This window comes from Phascolarctos cinereus, unplaced genomic scaffold, assembly GCF_003287225.1.
Source record: "Phascolarctos cinereus isolate Bilbo 61053 unplaced genomic scaffold, phaCin_HiC Scaffold_5;HRSCAF=322, whole genome shotgun sequence".
NCBI classification, from domain to species: domain Eukaryota; kingdom Metazoa; phylum Chordata; class Mammalia; order Diprotodontia; family Phascolarctidae; genus Phascolarctos; species Phascolarctos cinereus.
In genome coordinates, this window is record NW_027555958.1 from 163,389,686 (window position 1) to 163,409,235 (window position 19,550).

General features: G+C 37.2%; 1 protein-coding gene across 6 annotated transcripts in view; it reads left to right on the top strand.

Moving 5' to 3' along the window:
• USP45 (ubiquitin specific peptidase 45) overlaps positions 1–19,550 on the top strand; it is an 88,760-nt gene that overhangs the window by 732 nt on the left and 68,478 nt on the right. For 4 of the 6 annotated variants that reach the window (XR_013486972.1, XR_002326786.2, XM_020998301.2 and 1 more), the window contains exons 2-5: positions 12,692–12,801; positions 13,177–13,346; positions 14,136–14,239; positions 14,997–15,097. Coding sequence is in view for 4 of the 6 variants with exons in the window: in XM_020998301.2 (XP_020853960.1) it covers positions 12,702–12,801; positions 13,177–13,346; positions 14,136–14,239; positions 14,997–15,097 (475 nt within the window). In the remaining 2 variants the exon portion in view is untranslated. Of the gene's footprint in view, positions 1–12,691; positions 12,802–13,176; positions 13,347–14,135; positions 14,240–14,996; positions 15,098–19,550 lie in introns of those variants that run through there. The other 2 variants (XM_020998299.2, XM_078155225.1) reach the window with 2 other exon arrangements.

The window sequence follows — 19,550 nt, forward strand, 5'->3', positions numbered from 1 at the left end:
AAGTGTCTTTTAGTTTTGCTTTTTATGAATTCTTGTAAGAAACACATGTAAGCAAGCAATCTGCTCAGGCTGGCTTTTTTTTTTTATTTGTTGGTGTGGAAGCTGAGGATCTATTGGTTGTCTGTTTGGGAAAATCTAATTAAGAAAGTTAGAAGTAAAGAGTAAGTGAAAAATTCAGGTATCGAAATTATAGGTAAAAACTAACTGGATGCATGTATTCAGAACTTTAATAAAAACTTGTTAAGTGTTTAGCCTAAAGGGCAAACTGGGAGGAAAAAAAAAGCTATGTGGGAATCATAAGCCTTTTCTTAATAAATAAGTTGTGACTGGCTGAAATTTTTATTCACATTGCTTAACTGGAAGATTACAGTGGAGCAATAATTCTACATGATCTATTTAAATTTCAGCAGCACACTTGTTCTTGGATGTTTGGATCCCCTTGCAGATAAAGTGTAGTAATCTCCTCTAATTCTTGTCAGCCTTTTAATTTTGCTGTTCTTCATGGATCTGTCCTCATCTCTCTTCTCTTTTCTCTCTGCTCTTTCTCTGTTGTAATCATAATCCATCTTTTTCAACTCTTACCTCTACACAAATGACTTTGAAAATCTCTATCCCTGTCCATGCATGTCTTCTGAGCGTCAGACCTATATATTATGTTAACCTGCAAGGCATTATCACCTGAATGTCTCATGGGTTCTCCAAATGCAACAGATTTAAAACAGAATTATTAACTTTTCCACAAAATTTCTGACTAAACTTTTGTTTGTACCACTACTCATCTGGTAATTCAGTTTTGGAAGCTTTCCTTAATTTCATCTTTGAGTTTTCCCTTTCTCCACATTCATTCATTCATTTGGTTGTCAAGTTAAGTCCTTTCAGTTCTACCACTGACCTATCCTGGAATCTGTAGCCTGTTCCCACTGGTAGCATTGTAATATATCTTATTAACAATTGCCTTTTGCCATTTCATTCTAACAAGTCTTTCTACCCTGCCCCCCCAAAACAAATAAAAACCCTCTTTCACACCACTGCCAGATTAATCTTCCTTATGCATAGAACTGGTCATAAGGCTCTCTTTAGTGGCTCCTTTCTACTCAACTATTTCAAAGGGACATAATTTGGAGCTAGAAGGGATTTTAGATCCTATCTAGACCAATCCCTTCAATTTTACTGAGACCCTAACTGGTAAAGTCACTTACAGAGGTAGTAAATGCAAAGCTAGGTTTCAAGCTCAGGTTGTCTGTCTCTACATGCAACAATCTTCCCTATGTACCACACTGCTTCTTTTAAGTCCTGATGCTTAAGCTTAGGATTCTGGCCCATCTATATTCTGGTGCTTTACTGAATGTCTTGTCTTATTAGTGTTACCTTAAGCTACTCTCTTCCAAGGACTATCCCTCATGACTGAAATGTGCTCTTGCCTCTTAGAATCTTTATCTTTTTTTCAAGTTTCAGCTCAGGTCTATCTTCTCTGAGAAATTATTCTTGAACTTCCTAGTTGTTAGTGTTACATTGTATTTATTAACTGCAAATACTGGATCCTTCTAGGAGAATATGAACTCTTTGCAGGATGTTTCTCACTTATGCTTGTTGAACTAGGTTGTTCACTATACAGACAGTTTTCACTTTAGGTAAGTGGACCTTTCTGAAGAGCTCTTTATAAAGATATTTGTATTTAATGCCGGTTTGCACAGACACAGGAAATAAAGGGAGGCAAGAAGGCAGTTGCCCCCTGGAGGGAAGGGGCCAGCACAAGGTTCATTGACATATCCAGCAGGGACAGAGAAGGAAGAGCAGCCGGAAGAAGAATAGAGAGGGTGAGGGTGACAGCCATATGGGGGCCTGCCTGAACAGGGAGGAAGAAGGGAGTGGGAGGGAGACATGTAGGGGTTGGACCTGGACACAGAAGAGGAGAGGACAGATGTGGTACCCTAGTATGTGCAGACAAGATAGACAGGTGGGTGGAGTAGGGCAGAGGTCTCTCTCATCATTGGGGGTAGTGGTGGTCTCTCAGCCTCTGGTCTTCTGCTTTGACTTGGAGGATTTGGGGGTATTTTTTTAAAAGTTTTTTATAGTTAAAAAATATTAATCCATTTAAAATAACAATAATAAACCCATTATATGTTAACAAAACATTTTTGTGAAAAATAACTTTTCCCCCAAAAAATGAGAGTAGTAGCATTATTTGCATATTTTTGCCAATCTGGGTAGTATCTGGCTTAATAGAATATAGCTAGATTTTCATAGCTAATGTATCTCTTCTATGTTTAATCTGTTGTGATTTGTTTTACTTAAAATATATGAAAAAAAATCTAGCCTCACACATATGTACTTGGAAAAGAGAGGAGTATGTTAATAAGCAAATAACATCTTAGTATTATTGCAAAAATAGTTTTAGACTCACAGACCTATTGAAAGGTCTTGGGAAACCCCAAGGGTTCTCAGACCCCACTTCAAGGACCATTGCTGTGTTCACCCTTGATTTCTCAGTCTCTTCTAGGTCTCTTCTCTGCCTTCAAATATGTATGCCCCTCTGTGATAATACAATGAGGATCATAAGGATCAACATCTTTACTACATTAAAAAAATAATAATAGTAAGCTTTAAGGGTTTTTTTTTGGGGGGGAAGCCTTGGCCAACCAAGCCAAGCAGCAGGATCAGAGAAGAAGAGGAAGGGAGGGAGACAGAGACACATAGAGAAAGAGAGAACAAAGTTATCTTAGGGGTTTTTTTTAGGCAGTTGGGGTTAAGTGACTTGCCCAGCATCACACAGCTAGTGAGTGTTGAGTGGTTTGGTCTGAGGCCAGATTTGGACTCAGGTCCTCCTGACTTCAGGGCTGGTGCTCTATCCTCTTCGCCACCTAGCTGCCCATATTAGGTGTTTTTCTGGAATGCAGATTTCAGATTCTTTTCCTAAAATTGGATTTGTATAATGCGAATTTATGTAAAGTGGTAATTGTCTATGTGTGCTATACTCTTACCAGCCAGACAACCTTGTTCTTTCACTGTGCTGTTCTGCCTATGTACCTTTTCTCATACTTTTCCTGAACGCAGCTCTTCTATACCTTATCTTCATCTCTGACATTCCCTGGGTCAATAATAATTCCTCTTTTCTTGGTCCTTTCATAACATTTGTTCAGTACCTTACTGGTATGTTTTTGTGTCATTTCACATAATGATCATGCTGTCACCCATAAATGTGCCACCTTCATGTTCAGGAATTCCCAAATCCACTTATCTGACCACAGTCTGTTGGCTTTTCATCTCTCCCTCTGCCTTCCCTTACAAGACCCTGCTTTTTTTGTTCACACTGTGACCTTCTATCTCTGGAGCCTTCAGTCCTTTCCCAGGCCATTACCCCTGTGCTAGCCTGTCTCTTCTTTTCCCCATCTTGACCCCTTAGTGAACCAATTAAACACTACACCCTTCTCTAGAGTCCTTGGCTACTTAATCACATTGTCACTTGTTCTCTGCCAAGCCTTATCCTTGGATTGTTCTCATCCTCTTCTCCTACACACATGCTGTTGGATGAAGGTGGAGAAAATCACACAACTGTTCTGAGATCATTACAAATTTATGTTATGAAACCTCAAGGTGGGCCCTCTCTGCTTATCAACTAACTCTATACTTTGACCCTTCTAAACCTTTTCATTCCTCCTTAAACCTTGCATGTCTCCTCCTTCCCCCACTCTCTTAGGTGAGAACCTTGACTCATATTATACAGAAAAGACTAAGACCATTCTTCCTGAGTTCCCCTTTTTCTTCCTAATGTATCATTCATATGCTTTCTGCCACTATCTTCTTCACCCTTGTGTCATATGACGAGGTGGTCTTACTCTTACTGAGGCTCTGCCTGCACAGGAGATCTCATTCCATCCTAATGCCTCTAACAGATTGCTGTCTCTATCATCCCCAGTCTGTCACTTATTTTCAATATCTCCCTGTCTCTTGGCTGCTAACCTACTGCCTACAAACATATTTATGTCTTCTATTCTGGAAAAAACCCTCACCTGATTCTTCCATCCCCAATAACTATCATCCTACATCTCCTCTTTCCTTTTTAGCTAAACTCCTTGAAAAGGTTATCCACAATTGGTGCCTCCACTTTGTCTTCTCTTACTCTCCTTTTAACCCCTTAAAATCCATTTTCCAACCTTATCATTTCACTGAAGCTGTTCTCTCCATCATTACCAGTGATCTCTCCCTCTTTTGGGGGGGCATTTGGTGTTAAGTGACTTGCTCAAGATCACATACAACTAGTAAATATCTGAGACTGGATTTGAACTTAGGTCCTCCTGACTCCAGGGCCAGTGCTCTATCTACTGCTTCATCCAGATGCCAATCCAGTGATTTCTTAATTGCCAAATCCAATGGCCCTTTCTCATTCTTCTTGATCTCTCTATAGACTTTGACAATGTTGATCACCCATTTCTTCATGATACTCTCTTCTCTCTTGGTTTTGGGACACCGATCTCTCTCCTGTTTGACCACTCCTTTGCTGGATTTTGATCCAGATCACACACTCTAACTGTAGGTGTTCCACAGGATTCTGTTCTGTGTCATCTCTTACATACTATTCACTGACTCATCAGCTCCCGTGGTGGGTTTAATTATCATCTCTATGCTGATGATTCTCATATCTACCTATCTTGCCTGACCTCCAGGTTGCATCTCCAACTGCCTTTCAAACATCTTAAACTCAGTGTGTCCAGAATGGAATTTATTATGTTTTTCCCTAAACTCTTCCTTCTCCTACCTTCCCTATTATTATAGAGGGCAGCACCATCCTTCTAGTCCCCCAAGCTCACAAACTAGTTATTATCTTACCATCTCTCATTCCCAATATCTAATCTCTTGCCAACTCCCCTGGATTTCAACTTTGCAACATGTACTGTTTCCTCTTTCCTCCCTTGACCCTATCTTGACTCTGGTGCTGGCCCACATCACCGCATACTTGGACTATCGCAATAATCTTCAAGTGAGTCTATTTGTGTAAAATCTTTCCCTACTCCAATCTATCCTCCTTTCTGCCACCAAAGTGATTTTCCTAAAGTACAATCTGGCCATTTCACCCCTCCTACTCATTAAATTCCAGTGGCTCCCTATTACCTCCAGAATCAAATACACAATGCTCTGTTTGGCATTCAAAACCCTCATGACCTAGCTCCCTCCTAGCTTTCCAGTCTTCCTACACCTTATTCGTCACCATGTACTCTTGAATCCAGTGACACTGGCTTCCTCACTGTTCCATAAACAAGTATTAATAGGAAGATGACAGGGAAAGAGAAAATTGTTGAAGCGTTAACAAGGGAAGCAATTATTATTGTTAATACTTAGTAATTTTAGCTATCCAGAATGTTGCTTAAAAACTCAAATCTGAAATTTATGCTTCTGAAGAGCAAATAGAGAATTCACTAAATCCATGAGCTAAAAGTTCATTTACTATATTAATTGAAGCAACCCAGTGGTCCTTGCTCAAAAACCTACTTTCAAGACAGTTGTAACAAGCTTAGTTATCTGGCCTCTTAGTTCTCAGGTTAAAGGTAGCACATTAAAAAGGAAGGGGAAGTGCAGTGAGATGGAGACACACTGACAGCAATAAGAAAGGACATTCTTGACAGTGAGGGAGAAGACAGTAAGTTGCACACAACACAAAAGAACAAAATAGTCAAGACTTTTAGTGATATGGGTGAAACAATTCTATACAACTAAAAAGCATGAAGCCACTTCTATATTAGAGGACAGTGCAGTATTTAAGTACATAATGAGAGTCAGCATGATGTATTGTGTTTTTTAAAAAATTTATTTATTTTTAGTTGTCAACACTCACTTCCGCAAGATTTTGAGTTCTATATTTTCTTCCCACCTCGTCCCTCCCCCCACCCCAAGATGGCCTACATTCTGAATACCCCTTCTCCTAATCTTCCCTCCCTTCTATCTCCACCCCTTTTTTTAACCTCTTCCCCTTCAATTTTCCTGTAGGGCAGGATAGATTTCTATACCCCATTTCCTATATATCTTATTTCCCAGTTACATGTGAAAATAATTTTTTTTAACATTTGTTTTTAAAACTTTGGGTTCCAAATTTTCTCTCTTCCTCCCTCCCCACCCAACTTCATGGAGAAAGCAGGCAAGTAGATATAGGTTATACATGTGTAGTGATGCAAAACACTTCCATAGTAGTCATGTTGTGAAAAACTAGCTATATTTCCCTTCATGCTATTCCACCCCCATTTATTCTATTCTCTCTGTTGACCCTGTCCCTCCTCAGAAGTGTTTGCTTCTGATTACCCCCTCCCCCAATCTGCTCTCCCTTCTATCATTCTCCCCTCCCATCCCCTTCCCCCCTATTTTCCTGTAGGGTAAAATAGATTTCCATACCCAATTGAGTGTGTATGTTATTTCCTCCTTAAGCCAAATCCAATGAGAATAAGATTCACTCATTCCCTCCCATCTTCTCGCGTTTCCCCTCCACTGTAAAAGCCTTCTCTTGTCCGTTTTCTGTGAGATAATTTGCCCCATTCTACCTCTCCCTTTCCCCTTCTCCCAGTATAATCTTCTCTCACCCCTTAATTTTATTCTCCAGATATCACCACTTCATCTTCAACTCACCCTCTGCCCTTTGTTTATCCATCTATCTATCTATCTACATATACATACATACATACATACATATATAATTTTTCCCTCCAACTACCCTAATACTAACAAAGGTCTCATGAGTTACAAATATCAGTCTTTCCATGCAAGAATGTAAACAGTTCACCTTAATAAGTCCTTATGATTTTCTTTCCCTGTTTACCTCTTCATGTTCTCCGAGTCTTGTATTTGAAAGTCAGATTTTCTATTCAGCTTTGGTCTTTTCATCAAGAATGCTTGATGAAAGTCCTCTATTTCATTGAATATCCATTTTTTCCTCCTGAAGGATTATACTCGATTTTGCTGGGTAGGTGATTCTTGGTTGTAATGCTATCTCCTTTACCCTCCGGAATATTATATTCCATGCCCTGTGGTCCCTTAATATAGAAGCTGCTAAATCTTGTGTTATCCTGATTGTGTTTCCACAGTACTTGAATTGTTTCTTTCTGGCAGCTTGTAATATTTTCTTCTTGACCTGGGAACTCTGGAATTTGGCTACAATATTCCTAGGAGTTTTCCTTTGGGGATCTCTTTCAGGAGGTGATCAGTGGATTCTTTCAATCTATGTTGCCCTCTGGTTCTAAAATATCAGGGCAGTTTTCCTTGATAATTTCTTGAAAGGTGATGTCTAGGCTTTTTTTTGATCATGGCTTTCAGAGAGTCCAATAATTCTTAAAATCTCTCTCCTGGATCTATTTTCCAGGTCAGTTGTTTTTCTAATGAGATATTTCACAGTATTTTCTATTTTTTTCATTCTTTTGGTTTTGTTTTACAGTGTCTTGATTTCTCATAAAGTCACTAGCTTTCAATTGTACCATCTTAATTTTTAATAAAGTATTTTCTTCAGTTAAGTTTTTGGACTTCCTTTTCTACTTGACCAATTTTGCTTTTTAAGGCATTCTTCTCTTCATTGGCTTTTTGGACCTCTTTTGCCATTTGGGTTAGGCTATTTTTTAAGGTGTTATTTTCTTCAGTATTTTTTGGAGGTCTCCTTTAGCAAGCTGTTGGCTTGTTTTTCATAATTTTCTTACATCATTCTCATTTCTCTTCCCAGCTTTTCCTCTACTTCTCTTACTTGCTTCTCAGAATCCCTTTTGAGCGCTTCCATGGCCTGGGATCAATTCATATTTTTCTTGGAGGCTTTGGATGTAGGAGCTTTGACTTCGTTGTCTTCTTCTGATTGTATGTTTTGATCTTCTTTGTCACCAAAGAAAGATTCTATGGTCTGACTTTTTTTTTTTTGCGAGCTTTACTCATGATCCCAGCCAGTAACTTGAGTTATAAACTCTTTGTTAAGGTAGGGATCTGCTTCCCAGTGTGGAGGGTGTACCATCCCAAGCTTCAAGGACTTTGTGCGGCTGTTTTCAGAGATACTTCTAGGGACTTGTAAGTTTTTAGTTCTTCCAAGGTGATATGATAAGGGGCAAGGTGTTTACTCCTTTCCTGGCCTGTGCTCTAGTCTACGAGTGACCACAAGCACTCTTTTCTGCCTTGGAACTGCAAGGAGGATTAGCTCTTCACCACCATTACAAGCTCCACCACACCAGCACTGCTTCTTGCTCCAGGACCGCCACTGAGTGACGGTAGATCTAAGCCCGGGCAAAGCAAGAGAATCCTGCCTCAGCACCAGCAAATAAATCCCTGCAAATCCCCCTCTGATCAGCCACTCGATTCCACCTCAGTCTGTGGGCCAGAAGCTCTAGAAGCAGCCGCAGCCCCAGGGCCGCTCTTGAAGACTGGGATTGCGACTGAGCTTCTCTCTCAGTCACATTCTTTTCTTACTGATCTTCTAAGTTGTCTTTGGCATTCATGGATTGAGAAGTCTGGAAACTGCCACAGCTGCCCATGATTCAGTCCTCTTAAGGTCTGTTCCAGATTTGCTGAGGCCTGTTTTGCCTGTGTGCCCATACCCAATTGTGTATCTCTCCCCCGCCAGCCACAATAGACCTTTCCAGTCAACCATCCAGGTTGTCTTATACTAGAAATTTGTTTTCCTCTGTCTTTTTTGTGGGTTCTTCTGCTTTAGAATTTGTTTAGAGGCATTTTTTTACAGGTATTTGGAGGGGTTTGGGGGAGAGCTCAAGCAAGTCGCTGCTTTTACTCCACCATCTTGGCTCCTCTGATGTATTGGTTTTTAAATCAATGTGGGACCTCAGGGATGAATTTCTTTTTGAGTTTGACACCACTGTCTTAGAGCACAATAGTATTCCATCACATTTATATACCATAACTTATTCCTCCATTATTATTTATGAGCACCCTTTCAGATTTCCATTCTTTGCCTCAAAAAGATCTATCCTTAGTGTTTGTTTTGCTTAGGACAAATCCTTTCTTTAATCTACCCTCCGTCTTACTTTCCCTTTCTCTTTCCATCCTATTTCTCATTGAATAAAATATATTTCTTTACCCAACTCTTTATGTATTTTGTATTCTTATTTCCTTTGACCAGCTCAGATGACAGTGAAGTTTAAGTGTCAGCCACCTCTACAAATCTCCTCTTCTTTGTGTAGATGTCTACTTGTACACCCTGATTAAGTGAGAGAAATTTCCCTAACCTTCCTTTCCTCCCTTCCCATTGTATTCCTCCTTCCCCCCTAAAGATCATAAAGCTATAACAGAACCACTCCCAAATCTTGTTTAATTAGACTCTCTATGTCCCCTGATGATAATAAGATTTAGAAGGGACTCAATCATCTCCCTATATTTGAATGTAAACAGTTTATCCTTTAGTCTTTTAACATTGTTCGTTGTTGTTTACCTTTTCATGTTTCTTTATTTCTGTGTTTAATTTCTGTGTCAAAGTTTCTACACAGCTCTGGTGTTCTGGAATGTGTGGAGTCTTCTATTTCATTAAAGGTCCATCTTGCCCCTATAACATTATACTCGGTTTTGCTGGCTAAATTATTCTTGCCTGTAAGTCTGTTTCCTCTGCCTTTTGGAATATTATGTTCTCTCTCTGCATTTTTATGGTGGAGGCTGCTGAGTTTTCTGTGATCCTGACTGTGTGTGGCTCTTTGGTGCTTGAATTAATTTTTTGTGGCTACTTGGCAGTATCTTTTCTTTGATCTTGAAATTATGGATTTTGACTCTGATGTTCCTAAGAGTTTTAATTTGGGGATTTCTTTAAGGAGATAACCAGTGAATCTTTTCTGTTTCTACATTGTTTTCTGGATCTAAGAGATAAGACTTCTTAAAATGTAATGTCTAAACTCTTGTTTTGGTCATGGCCTCCAATGATTCTTAAATATTTGCTCCTCAGTCTGTTTATTTGGTTAGTTTTATGTTTTGTTTTGTGTTTTTGTTTTTACTATATAATACATTACATTTTCTTTTTTTCAGTCTTTTGACTTTATTTTTAATATTTCTTGTTTCATGGAGTCGTTGGCTTCTGTCTGTACCATTCTAGCTTTCAGGAAATTTGTTTCATGGGCAAAGTTTTGTACCTGTTTTACAAAATCCACGAGCCAAAAGTTTTACTGTCTTCATAGAAACAACCCAGTGTTCCTTGCTCAGAAACCTACTTTCAAGTCAGAATAAAACTGCTCCTAGGCCCTCTTTTTTGTCTTATTTAAATCTCTTTATGATTCTTGAAGACTTTCGGGTACTAAGGGGATATTTGTTTCTTCTCTTATTAGAATGTCTACACTTCATTCCCTTCTAGTTGCTTTAATGTGTTTTTCTTTCTGTGATTTCTCTTAACTGCTGTTTGCATTTCTAAGCTTCTATTCCTTTCTGATCTTTTCTTCAGGAATGCTCCATTTATTCCTCTGTAGAATTGGTAAGTTATTCTTTATTATTATCTGGGTAAGTTATTCTTCAGTATAAGTCTTTTTTCTCCCCCTTTTGATGATCACATTCCAGCATCTGTGGTCCTTACTTGGTAGCTGTCAAATCTTTTGTGATCCTGACCATGCTGTGGTTCCTTGGTACTTGAATTCTTTCTGTATTTTTTCTTTGACCTGAAAACTATGGATTTTGACTATGGATTTTGGGGATTTTAATTTTGAGGTTTCTTTGAGGAGGTTGCTGGTGGAATTTTTACATTTTCACTTAGTCCTTTGCTTTGATAGATTTAGGGTATTTCATTTATGATATCTTGAAATATAGTTCTGAGGTTCTCTTCATGGTAGCTGTGGACTTATTCTTTTTTATTAGGCTTGTGTTCTGGATATTCCTAGTTACATAAAATTTCTTGATTATTGGTGTCTTCTGCATATTTATAATTGCAGCTTTTCATCCTGAATTATAACTTTTTGGTTTTAACTGTGCCTGTATACTTCAGTGGAATAGTGGGCTATTTGGTCCTGATGATCATTGTCTGGGGTCTTATTGCTGGCCCTATCAGCAGAAAGTGTTGGAAGCTGCCAGGCTCACCTATATCTTTCCAGAACTGTGCTAAGCTCTTTGAGGCTATTAGGGCAACTCATATCAGCTTGCTACAAACTTTTGAGAGTTCCCAAGTTCAGGCTGAGGGCCAGAACTTTACCGAAGCCTAACAGTCCTAGGACTTTTTACCTAGTGTTTTACAATCTCTTCCCACTCCCTGTCCTCTGCAGGGTAGTGCTTGACCGCTTTGGAGCTTCCTACTGGAGCACTTAAGTCTGTCTGAGCTAGGGCTGAGGCCTACCAGCAATGAGCTTGCCTCCCAGGCTCTTCTGACTGGACCCCTTCCTTAGTTGACTGAAGTCCTAGGTGTCCTCTTTTGCCAGTACTGAACTGGGTAAAAGTATTTATTATAGTTTATTTCTTTTATTTCTTAATCTATATTTGGTCTGGTGTTAATTTTATTTTTTCTGGAATGTATGTATATACATTAGGCTATTCTCCACTCATCTTGACAGGAAATCAGGACAATTAAAAATAAAGACATTTCTGAATGGTAAAAGCAAAACATTTGTACCCTCTTAATAAAAAATGAAGACTAATGGGGATGGGAAACCTGTGTCCTCAAAGCTGCATGTAGCCCTCTACGTCCTCAAGTGTGGCCCTTTGACTCCAAACTTCACAGAACAAATCCCCTTAATAAAAGGATATGTTTTATAAATCTTGGACTCAGTCAAAAGGCTGCACCCAAGGACCTAGAAGGCCACATGTGGCTTCCAGGCTGCAGGTTCCCACCCCTGCTAGCATCTCTGAGATTTTTGATACCATAGAATTTGTGTTTTATAATTATAAATTGCCATCTATTTGGGAGATTGCTGTGGCCAAAAAGATTACCTTTTAGTGTCCATCCTTTTGGGAATATGCCTCCTTATATTTTGCTGTGCTGACACAAGCTTTGGCAGTAGAGTTTACCACAATGTGGTGTCAAAGGAGATTTTTTATGGAGATTGATGATAAGTAGCTGTTAATGTCTATAAGCCTGATTTTCTAATAGTGAAAGGATTATAATATATATTTAGGAACTATAAAATGAAGCAATGTAGAAGAAAAATTAATATAGGATATAAAGGAATGACATGTCTTTACATGAGTAATCAGAATTATAGATGAAAAATAATTTACATGGCTCATATTTGGTTTTATGTCATGGTGATACAGTTTTTAAAAATAAAATAAATCCAAACTTTTAATATGCTAGAAGATGCCAGACATAAAACACTTTGATCAAAAAGATATAAGAACTATTTGTGGGTGATTTTCAGGAAGTTTTAAGATGTTCTGAGGAGTTTTTAAAGTCTCTAAAATTCTAACTTTTTTACAGCTTTCGTTTTAGAAAAGTGGAATTAAAACAAAATAGCCTGTAAACCCCTTATCTGCAGAGTGGAATATGTCAAGTTTGGGCATGCATATAGATAACATTTTGAAGACTTTCATGGCTATAGACGTTTAAGATATGCATTTTCCCCCTCAATTAGAGTAGAGTATCTAACCTCTCAATATTGGTTACAGAAAATACTTAATTTGTAGAGTCAAGCCCCATTGAGGCCTGACTCTGATGCCTGATAGGATATTAATCTTATTTATACATCTCAAAATTTTTAACTCCTTTTTATAGATGAGAAGAAATGTTGAATGTGGAGTAACTTACTTTTTTTCCTCCCCTCCTCAGCAAGTAACAGATGCGGGTGAAAGATCCATCTAGGGCTGTTTCCGAAAAAACCAGAAGAAACAGAAAGCCTAATACCCCTCTGGATGAAGACTCTTCAGATGACATTGCTGGTAAATTATAACATTTGTGACCAAAAGAAGATTTTGAGGGAAGGAGGAAAATATTACTCATGTTTAATGCTTTTAAAGCTAAAAAATTAAATTGTGATGGATGGTTAATATTTGCACTGTTCTCTCCTGCCCCATACTGAAACCAGTAGATTTGTTATACAGAATTCTTTGCAATGAGATTTTAAATATATGTTTTGAATGGGGAAAAAAGATATTTCATTGTTTCAATCATTAAATCTTAGCAAATACAATCTAGATATTTTAATCAACTTTGGTTGTTGTGGAGATTTTATTTTTTAAAAATTACTCAAAGGTCTGCTTTTGGAAAAATGTTTTTTAATATTCACATCTAGTAAATAATGAGTTTCTTTTTAGCAGGCTTAACTTGTCAGCATGTAAGTCAAGCTGTTAGTGTCCACCATGTGAAGAGAGCAGTAGCTCAGAATTTGTGGTCAGTTTGTTCAGAATGTTTAAAGGAAAGAAGTTTTTGTGATGGAGCATCAGTAAAACCTGATATTTGGTTGTGCCTCAGGTGTGGTTTTCAGGTGAGAAAAATGTTACATATATAAGAAGTTAATAATTTGAAAAGATAAACATGTGTCATTTAGGGCATGTCACTAGTTTTATACAACTTAAGCTATGTTTAATGTTTACATAGACAAAAGGCTCTCAGAATAAATTCTTTGGGTCTAGAAAAACATTTTGCAATGTGAAATGGAAAATGTGATTTTTAAAAGCTTACCCATGGGTGAGGAAGTATTCTTATGATTATGTTAATACCATCATAGAGAGTCCATTCCTAGGATTGGATCTGGAGCAGTAGAAGAAGGCTTTATTTGTTTCTCTAGAGGAAATCTTTCTCTTAGATTTGTTTATTCAACTTAATTTACCCCCCGGTAGCTGCATCAGCTTTTTCCAATTCGTTCTCTTAAATACTGATCTCTAAAAATGTATCATTTGGCATCTGTTTACTTCCACTGTATTTACCTTTGTGATAAGACTTCACAGTTAAGGAGTTTATAGGAGATGAATTTTGGAACATAAGTTCTAAGTCACTGGCCATTTACATTCGGAGATTTTAATTGGGCTGAAGATCAAATGAGATAATATTTGTAAAGCACTTAGCACAGTGCTTGGCACATAGTAGACACTTAATGCAAAAAACCAGTCTTTAGATAAGAAGTAAAGTTGATAAGAAATTTTTTGAAGCAGTTTCCTACTTTATAAAAGAAAAATAATTATCTCACTTAAATTTACATCTGATAGAAAGTAAAATTGATTTGAAATCAAGGCTCTTAATCCACATAATAAAGTGGAATTCTTTTGATCTTTAGGGATGTAGTCAAAACTCAGAAGGCCAGCATTCTTTGAAACACTTCCAGACTTCCCGCACTGAACCCCACTGTATCATTATCAATCTTAGCACATGGGTTATATGGTAAGTAAAGTTTATTGAGTACTTTTATTAGGCCTGAAAGAAAATAATGAGCCTTATATTGGTTTATAGAATGAGCTTGCATTGCTATAGGACCATAGGATTTAGAATTACAAGGGACTTTAGAGGTCATCTAGTCCAGTCACTCTCCCATTTTAAAGGTGAGAGAAGTGAGGCCTAGAAAGGTTGAGGTTATACTGGAGTAAGTACTGGAGCCAGGAATTGTTATTGTATGTTCTGACTTCGAATCCACTAATCTTTCCACTATTCCACAACCACTCAGTAGGTGCCTTTGCTTTGAATACTAAAGTTAGATCAGGATAATAATAATAATAATAATTGATACTTGTGGTTTACAAAGAACTTTACATCTGTTTTTAGTTTTGATCTCCTCAGCAACCAACCAACCCCTGTGAGCTATTTCCATTTTACAAATTAAAAAACTGAAGCACAGAGAAAGTGATTTTCCCATAGTCAGATAGGTAGAAATGGTCGATCCATAATTAGATCCAGTGCCTCCTAACTAAAGTTAGTGCTTTTTCTCCCATATCACTACTAGGATTGAACATCTGAGAACCTAATCAATTTATCAATTCACTTTGAAAGATTTTAAAATGAATTTTCATTTGAAAAAGATATTTCATTTCACATCTACTTTCATCTTCAAACTGTATAGATGAAAAATAATTTTGCTACCATCAGCTGTTCAAAAATATTGAGGTATTTTTATCGGCTTCATTTAAATTTTATATTTTTTCAGGTGTTATGAATGTGATGAAGAATTATCAGCACATCGTAATAAAAAAGTTTTGGCTCAAATAGTTGATTTTCTACAGAAGCAGGTTTCTAAAACAGAAGCAAGTAAGTTATGAATTATCACAGGGACTTGTGATATAGTAATATGTTTGGTAATTCACACATATAAATGACACCTTGGACACGATTTATGAATAATAATAATAATAATAAAAAGATTGAACACAGGCATATCCCACGTAATGTAATTGTTATTGTTTCAGTTTCATTCAACAATGTTTATTTAAGAGTCATTCCCAGGAACTCTACAAGATATTAGTTTCACAAAAAACAACATTAGGGCACCAGTGTTATACAGAAAGTTCCACAGTAGTATTATAAATAGAGATGTATTCCTAAATGACTAAAATTTAAATTATAAAAGCTCAAGATGAGCACCTGACAGAGACCTGAATCTGGAGTACAGACACTGGGAAAGAGCCGAGTAGACCAGAGCTGACTAGGGTAGTGTTGTGTTGGGCTAAGGAGGGTTGCTTTTGGCTCATTAGAGTGGCCGGGCTGAATTGTGTGAATTATGCTAAAGCTTCTGTCTTGGAAAGTGAATAACTTTTGTTATTTGTACCTCAGATGGATTAGCTAAATAATATGTATTTTTTAAAAATCAAGTGTGGTTTTTTTTTGGGGGGGGCAGTTGAGGGCAAGTGACTTGCCCAGGGTCACACAGCTAGTAAGTGTCAAGTGTTTGGTCTGAGGCAGGATTTGAACTCAGGTCCTCCTGACTTCAGGGCTGGTGCTCTATCCACTACACCACCTAGCTGCCCCTAAAATCAAGTTCTTTATTTGTGTGAAGACAGTTTTATGAATGTATTTTTTTTTACTGAATACATTTTTATTGATATCGTTTGTTTTTATATCACGTTTCCCAGAATATTCCAGCATCCCCGTCTTGATAAATTATTCTTTATAATGAAGAATAAAAGGGGGAGAAAGTTGAACAAAATTAGTTAGTATATTAAAAAAGTATTAAAGTCATACACAGTGGTCCCCTACCACTGCAAAGAAGTAGGAGCATATGCCTTTGTATTTTGAATCCTTGTAAATGTATTTATATATCTTGAGTATTCCTTGGTAAATTGATTCTTAGGACCCTGATTTTTTTTTTAAACATATCACTCCCAAATTTTCTCAGTGACTTCTACTGTTGCTTTAAAAAAAAGTTGTACTACTAATGCCTCATATTTTTTTTCTACACCACAGTTATTTCACTATATCCCTTATTCTCCATCCTTATAGAGTTCTCCCTTGTTTAAAAGAAACAGTCAAGTTGTCTTTTTCATTTATTGTTTGTAGTCCTCATTACTCCCATACAGAGAATAGAAAGCTGATCATCTGTCCTCATCATTTGTCATTGCATTTAGTCAGAGGATAATCAAATACAAGTATTTCTGTTGTGATATATTTCAAGGAATCTTGTGTTATTTTAACATAACCAAGTTAACACCATTATAAAATGAAATTAGGTGTGTATTTGACAGCTACAAAATATTGAAAGTAGGAAGTTATATTCCTTACATTGAATTGCTCTACAAAAGTGAAAATATATATTGAAAAAAGCTTAGGAACCTTTAAAGGTACTGTTTTGCTCTACATAGTAAAATGTTTGTTTTAGTCAATCAGCCAATAGTCACATTAGGATCTTATATCTCTTCCTCTGTCAGACAGTTTTGTCCATGTAAAACTCATTCTACTACAGAGTGTAATTTTAAAACTTGCCTACTGTCTTCATACTGACCTTCATAAAAGATGTTCTTGATGCAGATTATTCCCATGAAGATTTTGAAGAGATTGGAAAGTAGACCAGTAGTTAGTGATATTTTCTCATTCACCTTTGAAAAAAAGTAGTAAAGTCTAAGGTTTTCCAAATGTTGGAATCCTCCCCTTTTTTACTAATTTCTAATCTGTACCCTACTGTAGTTATGCCAGACTCAAAAAGAAATGGATTCCGCAGGCCACATGCTGACTTAGCCACAAATTTACATTATCTTTTTCCTACTTACATTTTAATGTGATTCAAGCTGCACTCAGTAGTTGTATATCTTGACCCTAATGTAATGTCTTGAAGTTTCACTATAACATTCAGCTAATAAGATTTAAGTCAAGGGTACACAAGAGAGGTCTATGCTGGAAGTGGTGCTATTTTGAGAGTGCTATAACTTGATTCTACAGTTGGCTGAATGAGGTGGAACTTCAGAATAATGTAGTAGGGTTTGGTTAGTATGTATTAAAAATGCCATAAACGTTATGTAGGTGTATGCCTCTGGGCATGAATATTGTCACTGCTATACATTCCTAAAGTGTAGTTTCACCTTATTTCTTGTATATGTAAGGATAGAGATAGGACCTGTGATTTCATTGATAAAGCATCATAGATTTATGGATTTAGACTTAGAGAGTACCTTATGGAAGAGAACCACTGTATGAGGAAATTCTCTTTGCCACTGCAGGTCAGTACTTCATCAGCAACTTATAGCCTTGGAGTTGCCTAAAGCACTGAAAGAGTAGCTAATAAAAGTTAGCAGTGTTTATGGAAGTTTTAAAGAATACAGAGAACAAATGTGATGTAACATTGATCTGCTTAATCTAGGTGATGATAGAGCCTATAAAATGATACTATAAAAAAGTGGCCACATTTTCTATAGTTGGCTAGGAGCTGATTTTTAAAAATGGGTTTTTTGTCATTGCTTTTTTCTTTTTTGGGGGGGGCAATTGGGGTTAAGTGACTTGCCCAGGATCACACAACTGGCAAATGTCAGGTTTTTGGTCTGAAGCTGGATATGAACTCAGGTCTTCCTGACTTCAGGGCTGGCACTGTATCTACTGTGCCACCTAGCTGCCCCTGTTGTTGCCTTTTTAAAAACACTAGTTATTTCTCTTTAGTTCATCTCCTTCTACCCGCTACTAAATCTTTTGTAACAACAGCACTTTTGAGTCCTTTACACCTTAGGTGTGGCCTGTCAGGCTGTGTGGGTAGCATCACAATTCCTTGGAATTGTAGTTAATTGTTACTTGATCAGAGTTCCTAATTCTTTTGAAGTTGTTTGCCTTTTTACCTTATTGTTGTCATTGTATAAATTGTTCTTCTGTTTCTGTTCACTTCACACAAGTCTTCCCATGTTTCTCTGAAGCCCTCTCCATTTCATTTCTTCTTTCTTTCTTTCTTTCTTTTTCTTTCTTTCTTTCTTTCTTTCTTTCTTTCTTTCTTTCTTTCTTTCTTTCTTTCTTTCTTTCTTTCTTTCTCTTTCTCCTTCCTTCCTTCTTCCTTCCTTCCACTTAATAGCATTTTATTTTTTCCAATTACATGTAAAACAATTTCCTGCGTTCACTTTGATAACATGTTGAGTTCTAATTTTTTCTCCATTCCCCCCCACCCTCCTACCCAAGATAGCAAGCAATCTGATATGTTACATATATGCAATCATTAATCATATATCCACATTAGTCATGTTGTGAAAGAAGAATCAGAACAAAAGGGAAAACCACAAGAAGGAAAAAAAAAGTAAAAATAGTATGCTCTGATCAGCATCCATAGTTCTTTCTCTGGACGTGGATTGCATTTTCTCTCATGAGTCTTTTGGAATTGTCTTGGATCATTGTATTGCTGAGAAGAGTTAAGTCCATCACAGTTGATCATTGCACAGTGTTGCTGTTACTGTGTTCTCCTGATTCTGCTTACTTGATTTAGCATTGGTTCATGTAAGCCTTTCCAGGTTTTTCTGACATCTGCCTGCTCATCACTTCTTACAGCACAATAGGATTCCATCACAAGGTAAATACCATGCCATTCCCCAATTTATTGACACCCCTTCAGATTTCCATTTTTTTGCCTTCTCAAAAAGCCCTATAAATGTTTTTGTATATTTTTGTTAGTTTGTTTTACTTAAGGCTAATCCCTCCCTTAAATCTGCCATCCTTTTAATTCTCCTTTCTCCCTTCTTTCTTATTTGCCAGTGGAATGAAATGTGTTTATGTACATGTGTGTATGCATGGGCACATGTGTTCCTTCCTTTGACTAATTCAAATAAGAGTGAGGTTGATGTGTCAGCCACCCTTACCCTTTCTTCGTTTGTAGAGATGTTTACTTGCTCACCCTGATTATGTGAGATAATTTTCCCTAACATTCTTTTCCTTCTCCCCTCCCCCATTCTAGTGTATTCCTCTTCCAGTCTCTTCTATTGTTCTTTTGAAGGTCATCAAGACATAGCAAAAACCATTCCTACCCTCATCTACTTAGACTCCCTCTCTGACTTCTGATGCTATTGATAGGGTTCAGAGGGGACACAAGTGTCATGGATGTCAAGTATTGCAACTTCAGAGTTCCTTTATCATTGTTCATTTGTGTTTGTTGTTTTATGTTTCTCTTCACTCCACTGGAAACTTCAGAGTTTCTATGCAACTCAGGTCTTTTTGTAAGAAATACTTAGAGAAATGTTTTTTATCATTTAAAAATCCATCTCTCCCTCCCCCCACATTATACTTAGTTTTGCTGGGTAAGTTATTC